Source organism: Salmo salar, chromosome 17 (genome assembly GCF_965601325.2).
Source record: "Salmo salar chromosome 17, fSalSal1, whole genome shotgun sequence".
NCBI lineage: Eukaryota > Metazoa > Chordata > Actinopteri > Salmoniformes > Salmonidae > Salmo > Salmo salar.
The window spans coordinates 78,273,866-78,294,118 of NC_138307.1; the positions used below are offsets into that span (position 1 = coordinate 78,273,866).

Genomic DNA, 20,253 nt, shown 5'->3' on the forward strand with positions numbered 1-20,253 from the left:
AGAAAGGGGGAAGAGAGAGGGGGGAGACACAGGGAGAGAAAGGGGGAAGAGAGAGGGGGAGAACAAAAACAGAGGTAGTAGCAGAGAAAAAGTACTGTAAACCAAATAAACCAGGGAACCTGCAGAGACTAGCAAAGCTCTTTAACTGAGAGAGAGAGAGAGAGAGAGAGAGAGAGAGAGAGAGACTGTTTTGACAGCTTGGAGCCATCGAGCAGGGGCAGCAGAAGACAGACTCTGTGTGTCTGTGTGTGTGGCGCGAGGTGAGTCTGGTCGACCCCTCGGAGGCATCAGATCCCTGACAGCTTGGGCCTCCCAGCCTGCCCCTGGGCCCCGTCAGGTCACATGACACCAGTCAAACACTGTCACAACCTCCCAGAGGAGAGCTGGCTGACCCCGATACACACACGCACACGCACACACAGACGCACAAACGCACGCATACACACACAAGAAACTGGCCAGGACTTGTGTTAAAATACCCCTTCTGTTTATCTTTTGGACCTTGTTGTGTCTCCAAAGGCCCCACAGACTATGCTGTGGCCGGACCGTGTCTCATCAACCCTTCACAGACACTGTGATGAGGACCCTTCTGTAGAGTGGCCATCAAACCCCTATGGACCGCCTTGTGTCCAGCCTCGGTCCATGTTGTGTCCACTGGTCTAAAGGGCGACAGGCTGGATCAATAGGATCGTATCAATAGGAGATGATAGGAGGTCCTCTGGGACCACTGGACTGTCCACACACCTGGTCCTGGCAGAGAGACTGGCTCCTAGCTGACTCTCACTGTCTGCCTCACCCTTTCTCCTGTCTGCCTCTCCCTTTCTCCTGTCTGCCTCTCCCTTTCTCCTGTCTGTCTCTCCCTTTCACCTGTCTGCCTCTCCATTTCTCCTGTCTGTCTCTCCCTTTCACCTGTCTGCCTCACCCTTTCTCCTGTCTGCCTCTCCCTTTCTCCTGTTTCTCCTGTCTGCCTCTCCCTTTCTCCTGTCTGTCTCTCCCTTTCACCTGTCTGCCTCACCCTTTCTCCTGTCTGCCTCTCCCTTTCTCCTGTCTGTCTCTCCCTTTCTCCTGTCTGCCTCTCCCTTCACCTGTCTGCCTCTCCCTTTCACCTGTCTGTCTCTCCCCTTCTCCTGTCTGTCTGTCTGCCTCTCCCTTTCTCCTGTCTGCCTCTCCCTTTCTCCTGTCTGTCTCTCTCTCTGTCTGTCTGTCTGTCTGTCTGTCTGTCTGTCTGTCTGTCTGTCTGTCTGTCTGTCTGTCTGTCTGTCTGTCAATTCAATTCAATTCAATTCAGTTAAAAGGGCTTTATTGACATGGGAAACATATGTTAATATTGCCAAAGCAAGTGAAATAAACATTATAAAATTAATAGTAAACATTACAGTCACAAATGTTCCAAAGGAATAAAGACATTTCAAATGTCATATTATGTATATATGCAGTGTTGTAACGATGTACAAAAGGGGAAATGAATAAACATAAATATGAGTTGTATTTATAATGGTGTTTGTTCTTCACTGGTTGAACTTTTCTTGTGGCAACAGGTCACAAATCTTGCTGCTGTGATGTCACACTGTGATATTTCACCCAGTAGATATGGGACTTTATCAAAATTGGGTTTGTTTTGTAATTCTTTGTGGATCTGTGTAATCTGAGGGAAATATGTGTCTCTAATATGGTCATACATTTGGCAGGAGGTTAGGAAGTGCAGCTCAGTTTCCACCTCATTTTGTGGGCAGTGGGCACATAGCCTGTCTTCTCTTGAGAGCCAGGTCTGCCTACGGCGGCCTTTCTCAATAGCAAGGCTATGCTCACTGAGTATGTACATAGTCAAAGCTTTCCTTAAGTTTGGGTCAGTCACAGTGGTCAGGTATTCTGCCACTGTGTACTCTCTGTTTAGGGACAAATAGCATTCTAGTTTGCTCTGTTTTTTTGTAAATTCTTTCCAATGTGTCAAGTAATTATATTTTTGTCTGTTTGTGTTTGTGAACAGAGCCCCAGGACCAGCTTGCTTAGGGGACTCTTCTCCAGGTTCATATCTCTGTAGGTGATGGCTTTGTTATGGAAGGTTTGGAAATCGCTTCCTTTTAGGTGGTTGTAGAATTTAACATCTCTTTTCTGGATTTTGATAATTAGCAGGTATCATCCTAATTCTGCTCTGTATGCATTATTTGGTGTTTTACGTTGTACAAGGACGATATTTTTTGCAGAATTCTTCATGCAGAGTCTCAATTTGATGTTTGTCCCATTTTGTGAATTCTTGGTTGGTGAGCGGACCCCAGACCTCACAACCATAAAGGGCAAGCCTTTCTCCGTCCGTCCGTTCGTCCGTCCGTCTCTCCCTGTGTCTCTTCCTGTTTCTCCCTCTGTCTGTCTTTACCTCTCACTCTGTCTCCCACTAGCTCTCCCTCCTCACAAACAAGCACTGTACAGGTAATACAGACAGTCCATGCTAAGCCGTCCTCTCTCCTCTCGTTGTAAAACAGACACCCAGACCTTCTATTATGCACCTGTGTGACTCTGAGCTGACCACTGTGTATTAGAAGGCTGTAGAGCAGATGGGAGGAGGGGACCAGGACAGTTATACTGCTATTAGATGACTAGTAGGCTACAGGTAATAACACTGTTGTACATCTAGTAAAACAAGGTGCAGTAAAGAAGAAACTCTGAGCATATAAAGGTGCCTTCAGAAAGGATTCAGACCCCTTCCCTTTTTCCACATTTTGTTACATTACAGCCTTATTCTAAAATCAATTAAATGAACTGTTTTCCTCATTAATCTATACACAATACCCCATAATGACAAAGCGAAAACAGGTTTGAAATGTTTGCAAATTTATAACAAATAAACAACTGAAATATCTTATTTACATAAGTATTCAGACTCTTTGCTATGAGACTCGAAATTGAGCTCAGGTGCATCCTGTTTCCATTGATCATCCTTGAGATGTTTCTACAACTTGATTGTAGTCCACCTGTGGTAAATTCAATTGATTGGATATGATTTGGAAAGGCACACACCTGTCTATATAAAGGTCCCACAGTTGACAGTGCATGTCAGAGCAAAAACCAAGCCATGAGGTAGAAGGAATTGTCCGTAGAGCTCCGAGACAGGATTGTGTCAAGGCACAGATCTGGGGAAGGGTACCAAAAAATATCTATACCATTGAAAGTCCCCAAGAACACAGTGGCCTCCATCATTCTTAAATGGAAGAAGTTTGGAACCACCAAGACTCTTCCTGGAGCCGTCTGCCAGGACAAACTGAGCAGTCTTGGGAGAAGGGCCTTGGTCAGGGAGGTGACCAAAAACCTGATGGTCACTCTGACAGAGCTCCAGAGCTCCTTTGTGGAGATGGGAAAACCTTCCAGAAGGACAACCATCTCTGCAGCACTCCACCAATCAGGCCTTTATGGTAGAGTGGCCAGACGGAAGCCACTCCTCAGTAAAAGGCACATGACAGCCCGCTTGGAGTTTGCCAAAAGGCACCTAAAGGACTCTCAGACGATGAGAAACAAGATTCTCTGGTCTGATGAAACCAAGATCGAACTCTTTGGCCTGAATGCCAAGCGTCATGTCTGGAGGAAACCTGGCACCATCCCTATGGTGAAGCATGGTGGTGGCAGCATCATGCTGTGGGGATGTTTTTCAGCGGCAGGAACTGGGAGACTAGTCAGGATCAAGGCAAAGATGAACGGAGCAAAGTACAGAGAGATCCTTGATGAAAACCTGCTCCAGAGCGCTCAGGACCTCAGACTGGGGCGAAGGTTCACCTTCCAACAGGATAACGACCCTAAGCACACAGCCAAGACAATGCAGGAGTGCCTTCGTGACAAGTCTCTGAATGTCCTTGAGTGGCCCAGCCAGAGCTGGGACTTGAACCAGATCCAACATCTCTGGAGAGACCTGAAAATAGTTGTGCAGCGACGCTCCCCATCCAACCTGACAGAGCTTGAGAGGATCTGCAGAGAAGAATGGGAGAAACTGTCACGTCCTGACCAGTAAAGGGGTTATTTGTTATTGTATTTTGGTCAGGGCGTGGCAGGGGGTCTTGGTTTTATGTGGTTCGGGCTATATATTTAGGTAGAGGGGTGTTTGGTTTATGTGTTCCGGGGTTTGTTGGTTTATGTTCTATGTTAGTTATTTCTATGTTCTAGTCTAGTCCTTTTAGTTCTATGTTTAGGGTTTTGATGGACCTTCAATTGGAGGCAGCTGTTCCTCGTTGCCTCTGATTGAAGGTCCTATGTATAGGGGTGTTTTTGTATTGGGATTTGTGGGTAGTTGTCGACTGTTTAGTGTCTGTTCGCCTGACAGGTCTGTTAGTGTCGTTCGTTGCGTTTGTATACGTGTTTTGTTTGTTTTTTCCTTCTTTTTATATAATAAAGAAGATGTGCATACACGTTCCCGCTGCACCTTGGTCCAATTCTTACGACATCTTTGACAGAAACTCCCCAAATACAGGTGTGGCAAGCTTGTAGCGTCATACCCAAGAGGACTCAAAGCTGTAATCGCTGACAAACGTGCTTCAACAAAGTACTTAGTAAAGTTTGTGAATACTTATGTAAATGTGATATCAGTTTTTTATTTGTAATAAATTTGCAACATTTCTAAAAAGCTGTTGTTGCTTTGTCTTTATGGGGTATTGTGATGTCATTATGGGGTATTGTGATGTCATTATGGGGTATTGTGATGTCATTATGGGGTATTGTGATGTGTGTTATTGTCTGACAATTTGATGCCATTCTTGTCCTTACTTTCATTTAAAAATAATTTATACAGCAAAATACACATTTCAAACAAAATATTTTTTCTTTTTTTTTTACTCAGTAGTAGTACATATATATTGTTTTTGCTATACATCTAGTAATCTTTGTCGTAACCTTCTGACAATAACATTGGGTCAGAATGTGATTTCTCTATGTATCTACAGTAAATCATCTTTACAGTAACCTTCTGACAATAACATTGGGTCAGTATGTGATTTCTCTATGTGTCTACAGTAAATCATCTTTACAGTAACCTTCCTGAAATACAGGGCCTTCAGAAAGTATTCACCCCTTGTCTTTTTCGAAATGTTTTGGGGTCACAGCCTGAATTAAAAAATGGATTAAGTGGAGATGTTGTGTCGCTGGCCTGCACACAATACCCCAGAATGTCAAAGATGAATCATGTTTTTAGACATTTTACAAATTAATAAAAAATGAAAAGCTGAAATGTCTCTAGTCAATAGGTATTAACTCCTTTGTTATGGTAAGCCTAAATGCGTTCAGGAATAAAAATATGCTTAACAAGTCACATAATAAGTTGCATTGACTCACGCTTTCTGCAATAATAGTGTTTAACATGATCTTTGAGTGACTATCTCATCTCTGTTCCCCACACATACAATTATCTGTGAGGTCCCTCAGTCGAGCAGTGAATTTTAAACACAGATTCAACCACAAAGACCAGGGAGGTTTTCCAATGCCTCGCAAAGAAGGCCACCTATTGGTTGATGTGTAAAAATAAAAAAAACAGACAATGAATATCCCTTTGAGCCTGGTGAAGTTATTAATTACACTTTGGATGGTGTATCAATACACCCAGTCACTACAAAGATACAGGCGTACTTCCTAACTCAGTTGCCAGGGAGGAAGGAAACCGCTCAGGGGTTTCACCATGAGGTCAATGGTGATTTTAAAACAGTTACAGAGTTTAATGGCTGTGTTAAGAGAAAACTGATGATGGATCAACAACATTGTAGTTACTCCACAATACTAACCTAAATGATAGAGTGAAAAGAAGGAAGCCTGTACAGAATAAAACATATTCCAAAACATGCATCCTGTTTGCAATAACGCACAAAAGGAAAACTGTAAAAAAAAATGTGGCACAGAAATGACCTTTATGTCCTGAATACAAAGTGTTATATTTGGGTCAAATCCAACACAACACATCACTGAGTACCACTCTTCATATTTTCAAGCATGGTGGTGGCTGCATCATGTTATGGGTATGCTTGTCATTGGCAAGGACTAGGGAGGTTTTGGGAGGATTCAAAATAAACGTAATAGAGCTCAGCACAGGGAGTAAAACCTGGTTCAGACTTCTTCCCAACAAACACTGGGAGACAAATTCACATTTCAGAAAAACAATATTGAATGTTCCTGAGTGGCCTAGTTACAGTTTTGACTTAAATCGGCTTGAAATTCTATGGCAAGACTTTTGAAAATAATAATTGCCAAATATTGTACAATCCAGGTATGTTAAGCTCTTAGAGACTTACCCAGAAAGACTAACAGCTGTAATCGCTGCCAAAGGTGATTCTAACATGTATTGACTCAGGGGGTTTGAATACTTATGTAAATTCGATTTTGGAAATTAATTTTCAATACATTTGCAAAAATGTCAAAAAACATGTTTTCACTTTTTTATTATGGGGTATTGTGTGTAGATGGGTGAGATTTAAAATATATATATATATCCATTGTGAATTCAGGCTGTAACAACAAACCGTAGTATAAGTCAAGGGGTATGAATACTTTCTGAAGGCCCTCTCCATATTATCTGAGACTGTAAATGTCACCAATGTGTGAACATGGCTAAATACAAATCTCATCTGGATATCATTACCAGAGCCTGGAAATCCTACTCGTAATATCCCAGCCTAGCCCTGTCTGACTGAGGGTTGAAACCTAGACTGGGAGGGGGCTCAGCTCTGAGACATAGTATGAACTGGTTTCCAGGGCAACATTAAACCAATAGTGTTGTGTTAGTCAAAGACTAGACTTTATCTGTGTCTAGGATACTCAGCCCAATAACACTGTAACTGCTGGGGGGGGTCAACTCTAAAGGCTGGTTTCCCAGATACAGATTAATCCTAGTTCTGGACTAAAAAGGTATTTCTTCATTGACAATGAAATTCTCCATTAGACCAGGACAAGGATTAATCTGTGCCTGGGAAACCAGCCCAATGACACAGTGTCTGTATTCCCAGACACAAATTAAGCCTATATTCCTGGACTAAAAAGCTATTTAAAGAGAGATTCTTAAATTTAGCATGCTTTTTAGTTCAGGACCAGGCTTAATCTGTGTCCTGGAAACTGGCCCAATAACACAGTAACTGAACTTCTATATCTCTGGTACAGGCAGCAAGTTTGTGTGTCTATATCTCTGGTACAGGCAGCAGGTTTGTGTGTCTATATCTCTGGTACAGGCAGCAAGTTTGTGTATCTATATCTCTGGTACAGGCAGCAGGTTTGTGTGTCTATATCTCTGGTACAGGCAGCAAGTTTGTGTGTCTATATCTCTGGTACAGGCAGCAAGTTTGTGTGTCTATATCTCTGGTACAGGCAGCAGGTTTGTGTGTCTATATCTCTGGTACAGGCAGCAAGTTTGTGTATCTATATCTCTGGTACAGGCAGCAGGTTTGTGAGTCTATATCTCTGGTACAGGCAGCAAGTTTGTGTGTCTATATCTCTGGTACAGGCAGCAAGTTTGTGTGTCTATATCTCTGGTACAGGCAGCAAGTTTGTGTGTCTATATCTCTGGTACAGGCAGCAAGTTTGTGTGTCTATATCTCTGGTACAGGCAGCAGGTTTGTGTGTCTATATCTCTGGTACAGGCAGCAGGTTTGTGTGTCTATATCTCTGTTACAGCCAGCAAGTTTGTGTATCTATATCTCTGTTACAGGCAGCAAGTTTGTGTGTCTATATCTCTGTTACAGCCAGCAGGTTTTTGTATCTATATCTCTGGTACAGGCAGCAAGTTTGTGTGTCTATATCTCTGGTACAGGCAGCAGGTTTGTGTGTCTATATCTCTGGTACAGGCAGCAAGTTTGTGTATTTATATCTCTGGTACAGGCAGCAAGTTTGTGTGTCTATATCTCTGGTACAGGCAGCAAGTTTGTGTGTCTATATCTCTGGTACAGGCAGCAAGTTTGTGTATCTATATCTCTGGTACAGGCAGCAAGTTTCTATAGTGAACCTGCCTGCCTAACGAGCCTGTCTCCTCTCGCCTCAGCCTGGATTTTAGCACGCCACACTCACTTTTAGCAGTCCAAAGTCAAATAGTGACTCACAAATTCCTCTGCTTTTCTTTTTCCAGGGATCAGACATTAGGGAGAGGCAACGTCACCTTTCCTCCTCCCTCCTCCACTCCCTACTTGTGCTCCTGCTAGCCTAACCCAGGCCTATACAGTAAGTTACTTCTCTCTCTCTAACTACTGTCCACACACACCTCTAGTCTCAACAGTAAATTCTACAAGAATCTCACCCCTCTTTCGCTAACTTCCCTCTTCACAAATAATATACATTTCAGTTGTACAGTCTGCTTCACAAATAGTCCCCTATTCCCTGTGTAGTGCCCTATGTGGCCTGGTCTAAAGTAGTGCACTATAGAGGAAAAAGGGTGTAATTTGGGATGCACACACAGTTACAACACACCTCCAGCCAGATCTTTTGGTCTTTCGGGCCCCAGCCTGCAATCAAACGGCAGCCACGCCAAATGCTTTTTCCGGAGGCCAGGATTTTTTTCAGCTCCTGTAGCTCTGATAAAAGCCCTGCCACACTCAAACCCCCTATAGACTTCTCACACACACACACACACACACACACACACACACACACACACAACCCCCTATAGGCTTCTCACACACACACACACACACACACACACAACCCCCTATAGGCTTCTCACACACACACACACACACACACACACACACACACACACACACACACACACACAACCCCCGAAGGCCAGTGAAAACATCAAAGCGTTTCTACTGTAAGTCAGCAACACCTTTAAACTGCAGGCGCTGTAAAACAGAGGTGGAAAGAGGTGGAGACTTAGAGAGGAGGGAGGAGAGGTGGAGGAGAGAGGAGGTAGAGAGAGGATGAGGAGAGAGGAGGTAGAGAGAGGATGAGGAGGTGGAGAGAGGATGAGGAGGTGGAGAGAGGTAAAGAGAGGAGAGAGGAGGTGGAGAGAGGATGAGGAGGTGGAGAGAGGTAAAGAGAGGAGAGAGGAGGTGGAGCGAGGAGGTGGAGAGAGGATGAGGAGGTGGAGAGAGGTAAAGAGAGGAGAGAGGAGGTGGAGAGAGGATGTTGAGAGATGAGGGGAAAAGAGGTAAACAGAAGAGGTGGAGAAAGGTGAAGAGAGGAGGTGGAGAGAGGTGGTGAGCCTTGGCTAGCACATTATTGCAGATGTGCCTCATGCTTTGTTGAGAAGAGCCAATTCCCCTTAATGTGAGCGGTAAAAAGGCTCTGGTTCGCCCTCTCAAAGCGAAGTATGCTTTTAAAGTAACACTGTGAACGTGACAGCTTAACTCAGCAAAAATAACTGTTTGAAACAACTTTGCTACAAACTAACTAGAGCACTGTGGAATCAAAATCAATTCAATTGAACTGTAGCAGGGACTGTTTTCACTGAAGTTGGCCTACCAATTAAATTGAATGAAAAGTACTACAATAGCCATTTCAACTACAAACTGAATTCATCTGAAAAATATATCAACAGCCATTTTGAACTAAAATACAAACATACATCTAAATACCACAGCGGGACCTATTTCAACTGAAGTACAAACTAAATATGACTGAAAAGAATAGCAAGCAGGAGCCTTTTTGATTGAAGTACAATCAGACATCAAGTCAAGGGGATATCTGATCAAATAGGATCTCCAACATAATGAACTGACAAACGTACCATTTCAGTCAAGGTAGACTACCAGAACATAACATCAACATTAAGAGAAGACCCCTGTATATAAGGACATTATTTTTATTTTATTTTACTAAACAAATATGAGATAAGATGTTCTAAAATACAGTACCCTGTTTATCTATGGAATGGGGGTTATCTCGCTTTCATGTGTTTTATTACACAAGACCGAGACGAGTCTAAAACAGCACACAGTGAATTCTCACTTTCCCTCTCTCACTCTCTCTGGTCAAGAACCCCTCTATCCCGTTCTTTACCTCCGCCCCTGTGGACGGACAGACACAGAGACGGAGAAAGAAGAAGAACGCTTAAATGCTTTGAATGATGGTGTGGAATGTTAAAAAGTGTCTGTGAGACAGGAGGGGGGGGGGGGGGGGGGGGGGTTGTCGGCTGAGTTTTGGGGGGTGAGGAGAAGGGAGGGGGTGGGAGGAGAGAAGACGTCCCGTGGGACCAAGGCAGTCTCTCAGATCTGGTATGCGTGACTGAGCAAGCCAGAGAAAAATCCCAACGTGCCTTTTTAACTTCGGGAAACAAAAGCAACTGCCGGTATCCTACTCTTATTCTAAACACACATTTGGCTAAAGAAACAGATAGTATATAGTCCACATGATAACATATAACCAAATGTTAGCAACATTTAAACAGCCAAAACCTGGGCTGTGGCCTAAAATGTCCCAGAAAAACAGCACAATAAAATGCTAATAAGTCTATGGGCGTGAGGGTTTAATATCCCTGTGTTTAGAGCCACGTTAGTGACAGCCCTTTGAGATGCAAGCCACTGAAACGTATCAACACAATACGTCAGACTGATAATTATAACAAGCAAAATCAAGGGAAGCATCCATTTTGAATCTGCTCGTAAATAATTTAACAATCCAAGCCGGCATATCAACATTATAACCGTTTCTCTAAACCGAACAATCAAATTCGTAAGATTATGGTTGTGATCAGAACGATAATAATATGTGGACAGTTCTTTTTTAAATAGCTTGTCTCTTCCGGGGATCTACGGACATAAACAGCTGTTTCTCTTAAATGGACACGTTTTCGATCAAAGCAGGAGTGCATGGTCTTGTAATAAGGATGATCACGAGGAAACAATAAGTAGTAGGCTACTAATGTACAATACAATCCCCGTACAAAACGAGTCCACATGACCTTTTCATTTATTATATAAATATCAACTTTAATGTTTACTGTAAGAATATAAAACAATTTAATTTTGGATTCTGTTTTTTTACAAACACATATACAGTACATTAAAACACAGTAGTCTCTCAGCAGGACTCAATACATGTTGCAGTTCTGTTCGCTCATAACGTCATGTTCTGATTCCATAGGTCCCATGTAGACCTGACACGCAGTCACTTGGAAGCCGAGAAAATAACGATCGATTGCTTGTTCATTCTAAAGCATTTATTTAGATTCTATTCCAAAGGAGTGTCTCTTCCGTTGTTATTGTGGACTAGTGTGTATGATTGTGTTTAATAGGTAGCGACCCATATTCTCGAGGATATGGAGGATTAGTTGGAAAACACCTGATTGAGAAAAGGGGCAGCATTTCTATTATAGAAATCACTTCAATTTGAAGTACAACGCTCTGAATAACAGCAATAATTCGACAATATCTGCTTCCATAAGCATAAACACACCAAAATAATATAGGGAAGGAAGGGTCCCATTATTCAAAGCTTGAATCCAAGGCTACAAGGCCTTTAAGTTGGGTTAAAAAGTAAACAAAACAAAAATAAAATGATTTTGGATACAAACCAGTATTTAATCCGTTTTAATTTGCATAAAGTCGCTATTTTTTGTCTGAGTGTGAACAGTCCTTTTAAACGAAACTCTGTTCGTTTCTCTTCTTCATTGTTAAGCGTTTCTGGGCAAATGAACACAAAGGTAGTTAGAGAGCGTTTCTTTTTGCTGCGAGGATTCTCCAAGCGCGAGACGCGTTGGGGGAGGGGACTGCTACTGTCTATAGGCACAATTTCTCTCCTCTCTTTCTTTTTAACAATACACGGATTTATTACAACACATTGATAAACGAGGTAGCCAAATGTATTAGGCGCGATAGTTGGACAGTTTGAAGTTAAATATTGCGACTCTTTAGGAATAATAAAAAGTAGTTTGTCTTCATAATGCGGGGGCGGGGTATTGTGTTGTTAATAATGAAAACATGCATTTGATGATGATTAATCCTGTTTTCATTTGGCCTAAAATTGCGCAACATATTTTTTGATCACAGTTTTGTAGCATTAAGTTAGGTTACATTGAATGAGAAAATATCCAACTACGACGAGATTGAGAGCAGAGGATATATATATATTTTAGAAGGAACATTTCCCCGCCCACTGGTCTCCTGCGCCGTTACCACTTCTCCTCTCTATGTGTCCCCCTCCCCAACTAATCCTCGCCAAGTTAGTTTCACCTCACTTTTTCACTCTCTGTCATCTGCCAAAGTCCCAGATTCAAAACTTTAAGGCATGGGAGCTGCGTTATCCTTTCCAGTCCCCGTTTCGTGATTTTAGTACATCCATACAGATCGATCCCCGTCAACTGAGTCAAGTGGTCGGCAATGAGCTCCAGTCCTTTGTCTGTAATCCGCACACACTGTCCAATGTTCAGGGTTCTCAGCTCATGCATCTGGCGCACCATCCTGTTGATGCCATCGTCACTAATGTGGCACGAGCACAGGGACAGGGATTTGAGCTGGTACAGGCCCTGGGCGATGTAAGCCAGACTCTGGTCCCCTATCTTGTCACAGAAGGACATGTCCAGCCCGGAGAGCCGCAGCGTGCCCATGGCCAGGTGCATGATGCCCGTGTCACTGATGTTGTCGCAAGAGCGCAGGTTAAGGCTCCAGAGGCTGGTCATGTGAGAGAGGTGGATCATACCTGCGTCAGAGATCCCGCCACAGAAACTCAGGTTGAGAACTCTGAGCTTAGCCAGGCCCTTCGAGATGTGCTTGAGGGACAGATCCGTAAGTTTTTGACAGTCCTGCAGCGTCAGGTATTCCAGGTTGAGACAGCCCTCCGCTGCGCTGCGGGTCATGCCCGCCAGGTGCCCGATGCCCACGTCAGACACATGCCGGCAGCTGCGGAGGTTGAGGCTCTTGAGCCGGTGTAAACCCCACGCTATGAGTAACAGCCCCGTGTTGGTGATGTTACTACACCCGCCCAGTTCCAGAACCTCCAGGTTCTTCAGATACTGGGCGATCCGGCCCAGGCTGGAGTCCGTGATCTGCTTACACAGACTAAGGTTTAGAACCCGAAGGGAAGGGATTTCCTGGACAAACGCGTGCCCCAGGCCGTTATCCGTTAAGTTATAGCAGCCACTCAGGTTCAGACTCTCGATGTTTGGCATCCCCTGGATCACGTAGCTGAGGCTCCGCCGCAGGCTGAGAATCTGTACCCTCCGGATTCCGCGGGCCTGTAGGCTGGGGAAGAGAGAAGGATTGGCCCGCCGCAGATGCAGCTTGGCTTCCACCCCCCTCCACACCGACTTGTGGTAGGAAGCGTCCCTCCAAGCAGCGCACACTTGGGCCACCCTGCCTTTGTCCCTTACATCCAAGTAGCTGAAAATCATGGCTAAAATTTCCGGAAAGAGGCACGATATGTGCGTCTCCATTTTAAACAGGCATAAAAATCACTCCGGTTCCCCGAGCCCACCGACGTATTTCCCTCTGTAAAAGTAGAGTCCCCTGTAATCCGGAAGAAAGCGGTTATGCTTTTTTAACAGACCTTTTCCCTATTTCCTCTTTATACATTTAACGGCGCAAATCGATCAACTCCACATCCCACGTGATCCGTCTGGTTGCGCAGTAGGATTCAAATGCAAAAAGCCCCAAAACCTTGTTCCAATATATCCCCTCACCAAGAGGGGGGAAGCGAAGGATAGGAACGGAAAGCGCCCGAGCCCTCCTTGGTCAGACGACGCTACCTATGATGCCTTTAGAAACACGTCTAGGCTCGCGCCGAGGATCCAAACGGTCATACATTTTCAAAAGAGACCTTTAAACTATCATAAATACACGGAGGGTTGGAATTCCAGTCTGCTTCTTCTCTCTGTCTCTCTTCCTCTCCGTTATCAGAAAAGGAGTGGGGTTTCAGTTTGCTTTTGCGCTCTCTCGGCTCGCACGCATTGCCAAGCCGAAGGGCTTCCTGCCTGCCTTTGTCTGGTCTTTCAAACTGACTTGGCAGGGCCGTGAGCACCGCTCTACCGCGGGGGAGGGACATACACATTACAAATTATAAAGCCGTTTTCTTTATATTAAAGGAATACTGTAAAATACAATATATATTATCCATGTTCCTAGTAAATAAGAACATTGTGTGACTTGCTTTAGCATAGGATATTTAAAATGTATTTAAGAGAGTCTGTTTCGACTCCCCCCTTCCCTGGGAGGATTGTGGTTTGGTCCAACTCAGCTGGAACAGTAAGAATAGTTCCCCTGGAAACCAACTTCTTACAATTCAGTTCACTTTAGTCTTAACCCTTTAGTTGTCGCGGTATATTGGTTTTTGATTCTATTTGAAATGATTTAGATGTTTTATAACACATCTAAAACTGAACTGTGTTTGTGTTATTTTTTGGAGCTCGAACTATTCTAGAAGGAGTCTGTTAGAGTTCTGTGTTCCAAATAGAACGCTGTGCTTTGTCTCCCTTCTCAGTGTTCTACAAACTGAAACATTGTATCAGGTCTGATCCGCCAAGTGTATCAAGTAAAGGATACATCTGTAACACAACTCTGCTGCCAAGTGAAAAGTGTTACAATTGATACAATGATACAATAGAGCTGAATAGTAACACAAATCACCGGTATCACATTATCATGGCCAGATTCTAATCAAATGCCTTTTAATTGAAGGAGATTCTTTATTTTTCAACAAATATGGCACGTTTATCCTGTTGCTGTACATAGTGAGATTATTACTCTGTTTTATTTTTAATACTATGGTAACAAGACTTATTACTAAGCTGTTGCTATTTCCCCTCAATATTTCTCAGAGGGTTATAGCCTGTTTTGAAGCATATTCACTACATTGTTGTGTGTAAATTAATGAAATTACCAGTCATGCATTATATTTGTTGATTATATCCCGATCAATCTTAGTGATAACTTATTTGTGTAAATTATAATTATCATACATTTACCCATGCTTTTTTCTTATTCATTTCAGGCATGTCTAGCATTTCATCTATGCTCTGATTCGATTCTATGCTCTGACCCCCCAGGTCAACAACACAAACAGGCAACAGTTCCATTTCCAGCTAGAAGCTTACAGAATGCATATGAAAATAAAAACTGTTGAATTCTGCTAACCAGGGCCTCCTTTCCAGTTCTAACGTCAAAGGAAGGTAGATACTATCTGCTAGCTAAGTAGTAGTAGTAGTATTAGTAGTGGTAGTAGTAGTAGTATTAGTAGTGGTAGTAGTAGTAGTAGTAGTGTTAGTAGTAGTGGTAGTGGTAGTAGTGTTAGTAGTAGTGGTAGTGGTAGTAGTTGTATTAATGGTAGTAGTTGTATTAGTGGCAATACTGGTAGTAGTAGTAGTTGTATTAGTGGTAATAGTGGTAGTAGTTGTATTAGTGGCAATACTGGTAGTAGTAGTAGTTGTATTAGTGGTAATAGTGGTAGTAGTTGTATTAGTGGCAATACTGGTAGTAGTAGTAGTAGCAGCATTAGTAGTAGTAGTAGTGTTAGTAGTTGTAGTTGTATTAGTGTTAGTAATAGTAGTTGTATTAGTGGTAATAGTGGTAGTAGTAGTAGTTGTAGTAGTAGTGGTAGTAGTAGTAGTAGTAGCAGCAGTAGTAGGTGTGTAGTAGTGGTAGTAGTAGTAGTGGTAGTGGTGATTGTTGTAGTAGTGGTAGCATTAGTGGTAGTAGTGGTAGTAGTTGTACATTTACATTTACATATACGTCATTTAGCAGACGCTCTTATCCAGAGCGACTTACAAATTGGTGCATTCACCTTATGATATCCAGTGGAACAACCACTTTACAATAGTACATCTATATCTTTTTTTTTGGGGGGGGGGGGGGGGGGGGGTTAGAAGGTTTACTTAATCCTATCCCAGGTATTCCTTAAAGAGGTGGGGTTTCAGGTGTCTCCGGAAGGTGGTGATTGGCTCCGCTGTCCTGGCGTCGTGAGGGAGCTTGTTCCACCATTGGGGTGCCAGAGCAGCAAACAGTTTTGACTGGGCTGAGCGGGAACTGTAGTAGTAATAGTAGTAGTGGTAGTAGTTGTAGTAGTAGTGGTAGTAGTAGTAGTGGGGGTGGTAGTGGTTGTGGTAGTAGTAGTAGTAGTAGTAGTAGTAGTAGTGCTAGTAGTAGCAGTGGTGGTAGTAGTAGTAGTGGTGTAGTAGTAGTAGTAGTAGTGGTGGTGGTAGTAGTAGTAGTAGTAGTAGTGGTGGTGGTAGTAGTAGTAATGGTAGTAGTGGTAGTAGTAGTGGTATTGGTAGTAGTAGTAGTAGTGGTAGTAGTAGTAGTGGTAGTAGTAGTAGTGGTGGTAGTAGTAGTGGTGGTAGTAGTGTTAGTAGTAGTGGTAGTAGTAGTGGTAGTGGTAGTGGTAGTAGTAGTAGTAGTAGTATTAGTAGTAGTGGTAGTAGTGGTAGTAGTGGTATTAGTATTAGTGGTAGTAGTAGTAGTAGTAGTAGTGGTAGTAGTAGTAGTAGAAGTAGTAGTAGTAGTAGTAGTAGTGTTAGTAGAAGTAGTGGTGGTAGTAGTGTTAGTTGTAGTGGTAGTAGTAATAGTAGTGGTGGTAGTAGTGGTAGTAGTAGTGGTAGTGGTAGTGGTAGTAGTAGTAGTAGTAGTAGTAGTGGTGGTAGTAGTAGTAGTTGTATTAGTGTAATAGTGGTAGTAGTAGTAGTAGTAGTTGTTGTATTAGTGGTAATAGAGGTTGTATTGGTAGTAGTAGTGGTAGTAGTAATAGTGGTGGTGGTAGTAGTAGTATTAGTAGTGGTAGAAGTAGTAGTAGTAGTAGTAGTTGTATTAGTGGTAATAGTGGTAGTAGTTGTATTAGTGGCAATACTGGTAGTAGTAGTAGTAGCAGTAGTGTTAGTAGTTGTAGTTGTATTAGTGGTAATAGTAGTAGTAGTAGTAGTAGTGTTAGTAGTTGTAGTTGTATTAGTGGTAATAGTGGTAGAAGTAGTCGCAGTAGTAGTAGTAGTGTTAGTACTAGTAGTTGTATTAGTGGAAATAGTGGTAGTAGTAGTAGTTGATTTAGTGGTAATAGTGGTAGTAGTAGTGGCAGTGGTAATAGTGGTAGTAGTAGTAGTAGTTAAAGTATTAGTTGTCGTGGTAGTAGTAGTAGTAGCAGCAATAGTAGGTGTGTAGTAGTGGTAGTAGTAGTAGTGGTAGTGGTGATAGTAGTAGTAGTGGTAGCGGTAGTGGTAGTAGTGGTAGTAGTTGTAGTAGTAGCAATAGTAGTAGTGGTAGTAGTTGTAGTAGTACTGGTAGTAGTAGTGGTGGTGGTAGTAGTGGTTGTGTTAGTAGTAGTAGTAGTAGTAGTGGTAGTAGTAGTAGTAGTAGTAGTAGTGGTAGTAGTAGTAATAATCGTGGTGGTAGAAGTAATGGTGGTGGTAGTGGTAGTAGTAGTAATGGTAGTAGTGGTAGTAGTCGAAGTAGTAGTAGTGGTAGTAGTAGTAGTAGTGGTGGTAGTATTAGTAATAGTAGTGGTAGTAGTAATAGTGGTGGTGGTAATAGTAGTAGTAGTGGTAGTAGTGGTAGTAGTAGTGGTGGTAGTAGTAGTAGTAGTAGTGGTGGTGGTGGTAGTAGTAGTAGTAGTGGTGGTTTTAGTAGTAGTGGTAGTAGTAGTAGTATTAGTATTAGTAGTGGTAGTGGTAGTTGTAGTAGTAGTGGTAGTGGTAGTGGTAGTGTTCGTAGTACTAGTAGTAGTGGTGGTGGTAGTAGTGGTGGTAGTAGTAGTAGTGGTAGTAGTAGTAGTAGTAGTAGTATAAGTAGTGGTAGTAGCGGTACTAGCAGTAGTAGTATTAGTAGTGGTAGTAGTAATAGTGGTGGTGGTAGTAGTAGTAGTTGTGGTAGTAGTAGTAGTATTAGTAGTTGTAGTAGTAGTAGTGGTGGTGGTGGTGGTAGTAGTAGTAGTGGTGGTAGTAGTAGTAGTGGTAGTAGTAGTAGTATTAGTGTTAGTAGTGGTAGTTGTAGTAGTAGTGGTAGTAGTAGTGGTAGTGGTAGTGTCCTTAGTAGTAGTAGTGGTGGTGGTAGTAGTAGTAGTAGTGGTGGTAGTAGTAGTGGTAGTAGTAGTAGTAGTAGTATAAGTAGTGGTAGTAGCGGTAGTAGCAGTAGTAGTAGTATTAGTAGTGGTAGTAGTAATAGTGGTGGTAGTAGTAGTAGTTGTCGTGGTAGTAGTGGTAGTAGTAGTAGTATTAGTGTTAGTAGTGGTAGTGGTAGTTGTAGTAGTAGTGGTAGTAGTAGTGTCCTTAGTAGTAGTAGTGGTGGTGGTAGTAGTAGTAGTAGTGGTGGTAGTAGTAGTGGTAGTAGTAGTAGTAGTAGTATAAGTAGTGGTAGTAGCGGTAGTAGCAGTAGTAGTAGTAATAGTGGTGGTGGTAGTAGTAGTAGTTGTGGTAGTAGTGGTGGTAGTAGTAGTAGTAATGGTAGTAGTGGTAGTAGTAGTAGTAGTAGTAGTAGTATTAGTAGTGGTAGTAGTAGTAGTGGTAGTAGTAGTAGTAGTTGTATTAGTGGTAATAGTGGTAGTAGTTGTATTAGTGGCAATACTGGTGGTAGTAGTATTAGTAGCAGTATTATTATTATTAGTAGTGTTAGTAGTTGTTGTTGTATTATTGGTAATAGTGATAGTAGTAGCAGTAGTAGTAGCGGTAGTAGGTGTAGTGTTGGTACTAGTAGTTGTATTAGTTGAAATAGTGGTAGTAGTAGTAGTTGATTTAGTGGTAATAGTGGTAGTGGTAATAGTGGTAGTAGTAGTAGTGGTGATAGTAGTAGTAGTGGTGGTAGTAGTAGTAGTGGTAGTAGTAGTAGTAGTAGTAGTAGTAGTATAAGTAGTGGTAGTAGCGGTAGTATCAGTAGTAGTAGTATTAGTAGTGGTAGTAGTAATAGTGGTGGTGGTAGTAGTAGTAGTTGTGGTAGTAGTAGTGGTGGTAGTAGTAGTAGTAGTGGTAGTAGTAGTAGTAGTGTTAGTAGAAGTAGTGGTGGTAGTAGTGTTAGTTGTAGTGGTAGTAGTAATAGTAGTGGTGGTAGTAGTGGTAGTAGTAGTGGTAGTGGTAGTGGTAGTAGTAGTAGTAGTAGTAGTAGTGGTGGTAGTAGTAGTAGTTGTATTAGTGTAATAGTGGTAGTAGTAGTAGTAGTAGTAGTTGTTGTATTAGTGGTAATAGAGGTTGTATTGGTAGTAGTAGTGGTAGTAGTAATAGTGGTGGTGGTAGTAGTAGTATTAGTAGTGGTAGAAGTAGTAGTAGTAGTAGTAGTTGTATTAGTGGTAATATTGGTAGTAGTTGTATTATTGGCAATACTGGTAGTAGTAGTAGTAGCAGTAGTGTTAGTAGTTGTAGTTGTATTAGTGGTAATAGTGGTAGTAGTAGTAGTAGTGTTAGTAGTTGTAGTTGTATTAGTGGTAATAGTGGTAGAAGTAGTCGCAGTAGTAGTAGTAGTGTTAGTACTAGTAGTTGTATTAGTGGAAATAGTGGTAGTAGTAGTAGTTGATTTAGTGGTAATAGTGGTAGTAGTAGTGGCAGTGGTAATAGTGGTAGTAGTAGTAGTAGTTAAAGTATTAGTTGTCGTGGTAGTAGTAGTAGTAGCAGCAATAGTAGGTGTGTAGTAGTGGTAGTAGTAGTAGTGGTAGTGGTGATAGTAGTAGTAGTGGTAGCGGTAGTGGTAGTAGTGGTAGTAGTTGTAGTAGTAGCAATAGTAGTAGTGGTAGTAGTAGTAGTAGTGGTGGTTTTAGTAGTAGTGGTAGTAGTAGTAGTATTAGTGTTAGTAGTGGTAGTGGTAGTTGTAGTAGTAGTGGTAGTGGTAGTGGTAGTGTTCGTAGTACTAGTAGTAGTGGTGGTGGTAGTAGTGGTGGTAGTAGTAGTAGTGGTAGTAGTAGTAGTAGTAGTAGTAGTAGTAGTAGTATAAGTAGTGGTAGTAGTGGTAGTAGCAGTAGTAGTATTAGTAGTGGTAGTAGTAATAGTGGTGGTGGTAGTAGTAGTAGTTGTGGTAGTAGTAGTAGTATTAGTAGTTGTAGTAGTAGTAGTGGTGGTGGTGGTGGTAGTAGTAGTAGTGGTGGTAGTAGTAGTAGTGGTAGTAGTAGTAGTATTAGTGTTAGTAGTGGTAGTGGTAGTTGTAGTAGTAGTGGTAGTAGTAGTGGTAGTGGTAGTGTCCTTAGTAGTAGTAGTGGTGGTGGTAGTAGTAGTAGTAGTGGTGGTAGTAGTAGTGGTAGTAGTAGTAGTAGTAGTATAAGTAGTGGTAGTAGCGGTAGTAGCAGTAGTAGTAGTATTAGTAGTGGTAGTAGTAATAGTGGTGGTAGTAGTAATAGTTGTCGTGGTAGTAGTGGTAGTAGTAGTAGTATTAGTGTTAGTAGTGGTAGTGGTAGTTGTAGTAGTAGTGGTAGTAG

At 42.2% G+C, this 20,253-nt stretch overlaps 2 protein-coding genes across 3 annotated transcripts in view; one reads left to right on the forward strand and one right to left on the reverse strand.

Annotated features, from left to right (window-relative positions):
* LOC106609811 (protein Wnt-5b) overlaps positions 1 to 20,253 on the forward strand; it is a 223,050-nt gene that overhangs the window by 115,945 nt on the left and 86,852 nt on the right. For both annotated transcript variants that reach the window (XM_082964204.1, XM_082964203.1), the window contains exon 2: positions 8,078 to 8,169. The gene's annotated coding sequence lies outside the window, so the exon portion shown is untranslated. The remainder of the gene's footprint in view (positions 1 to 8,077; positions 8,170 to 20,253) is intronic.
* Positions 10,840 to 13,856, reverse strand: LOC106590767 (F-box/LRR-repeat protein 14). Its single transcript, XM_014181929.3, has one exon. The coding sequence runs from the start codon at positions 13,316 to 13,318 to the stop codon at positions 12,116 to 12,118; it is 1,203 nt and encodes a 400-aa protein (XP_014037404.1). The 5' UTR covers positions 13,319 to 13,856; the 3' UTR covers positions 10,840 to 12,115.

What these genes read in the sequence shown, in the direction of transcription:
- LOC106590767 (XM_014181929.3), bottom strand. Translation starts at nt 13,318, where the DNA reads ATGGAGACGCACATATCGTGCCTCTTTCCGGAAATTTTAGCCATGATT.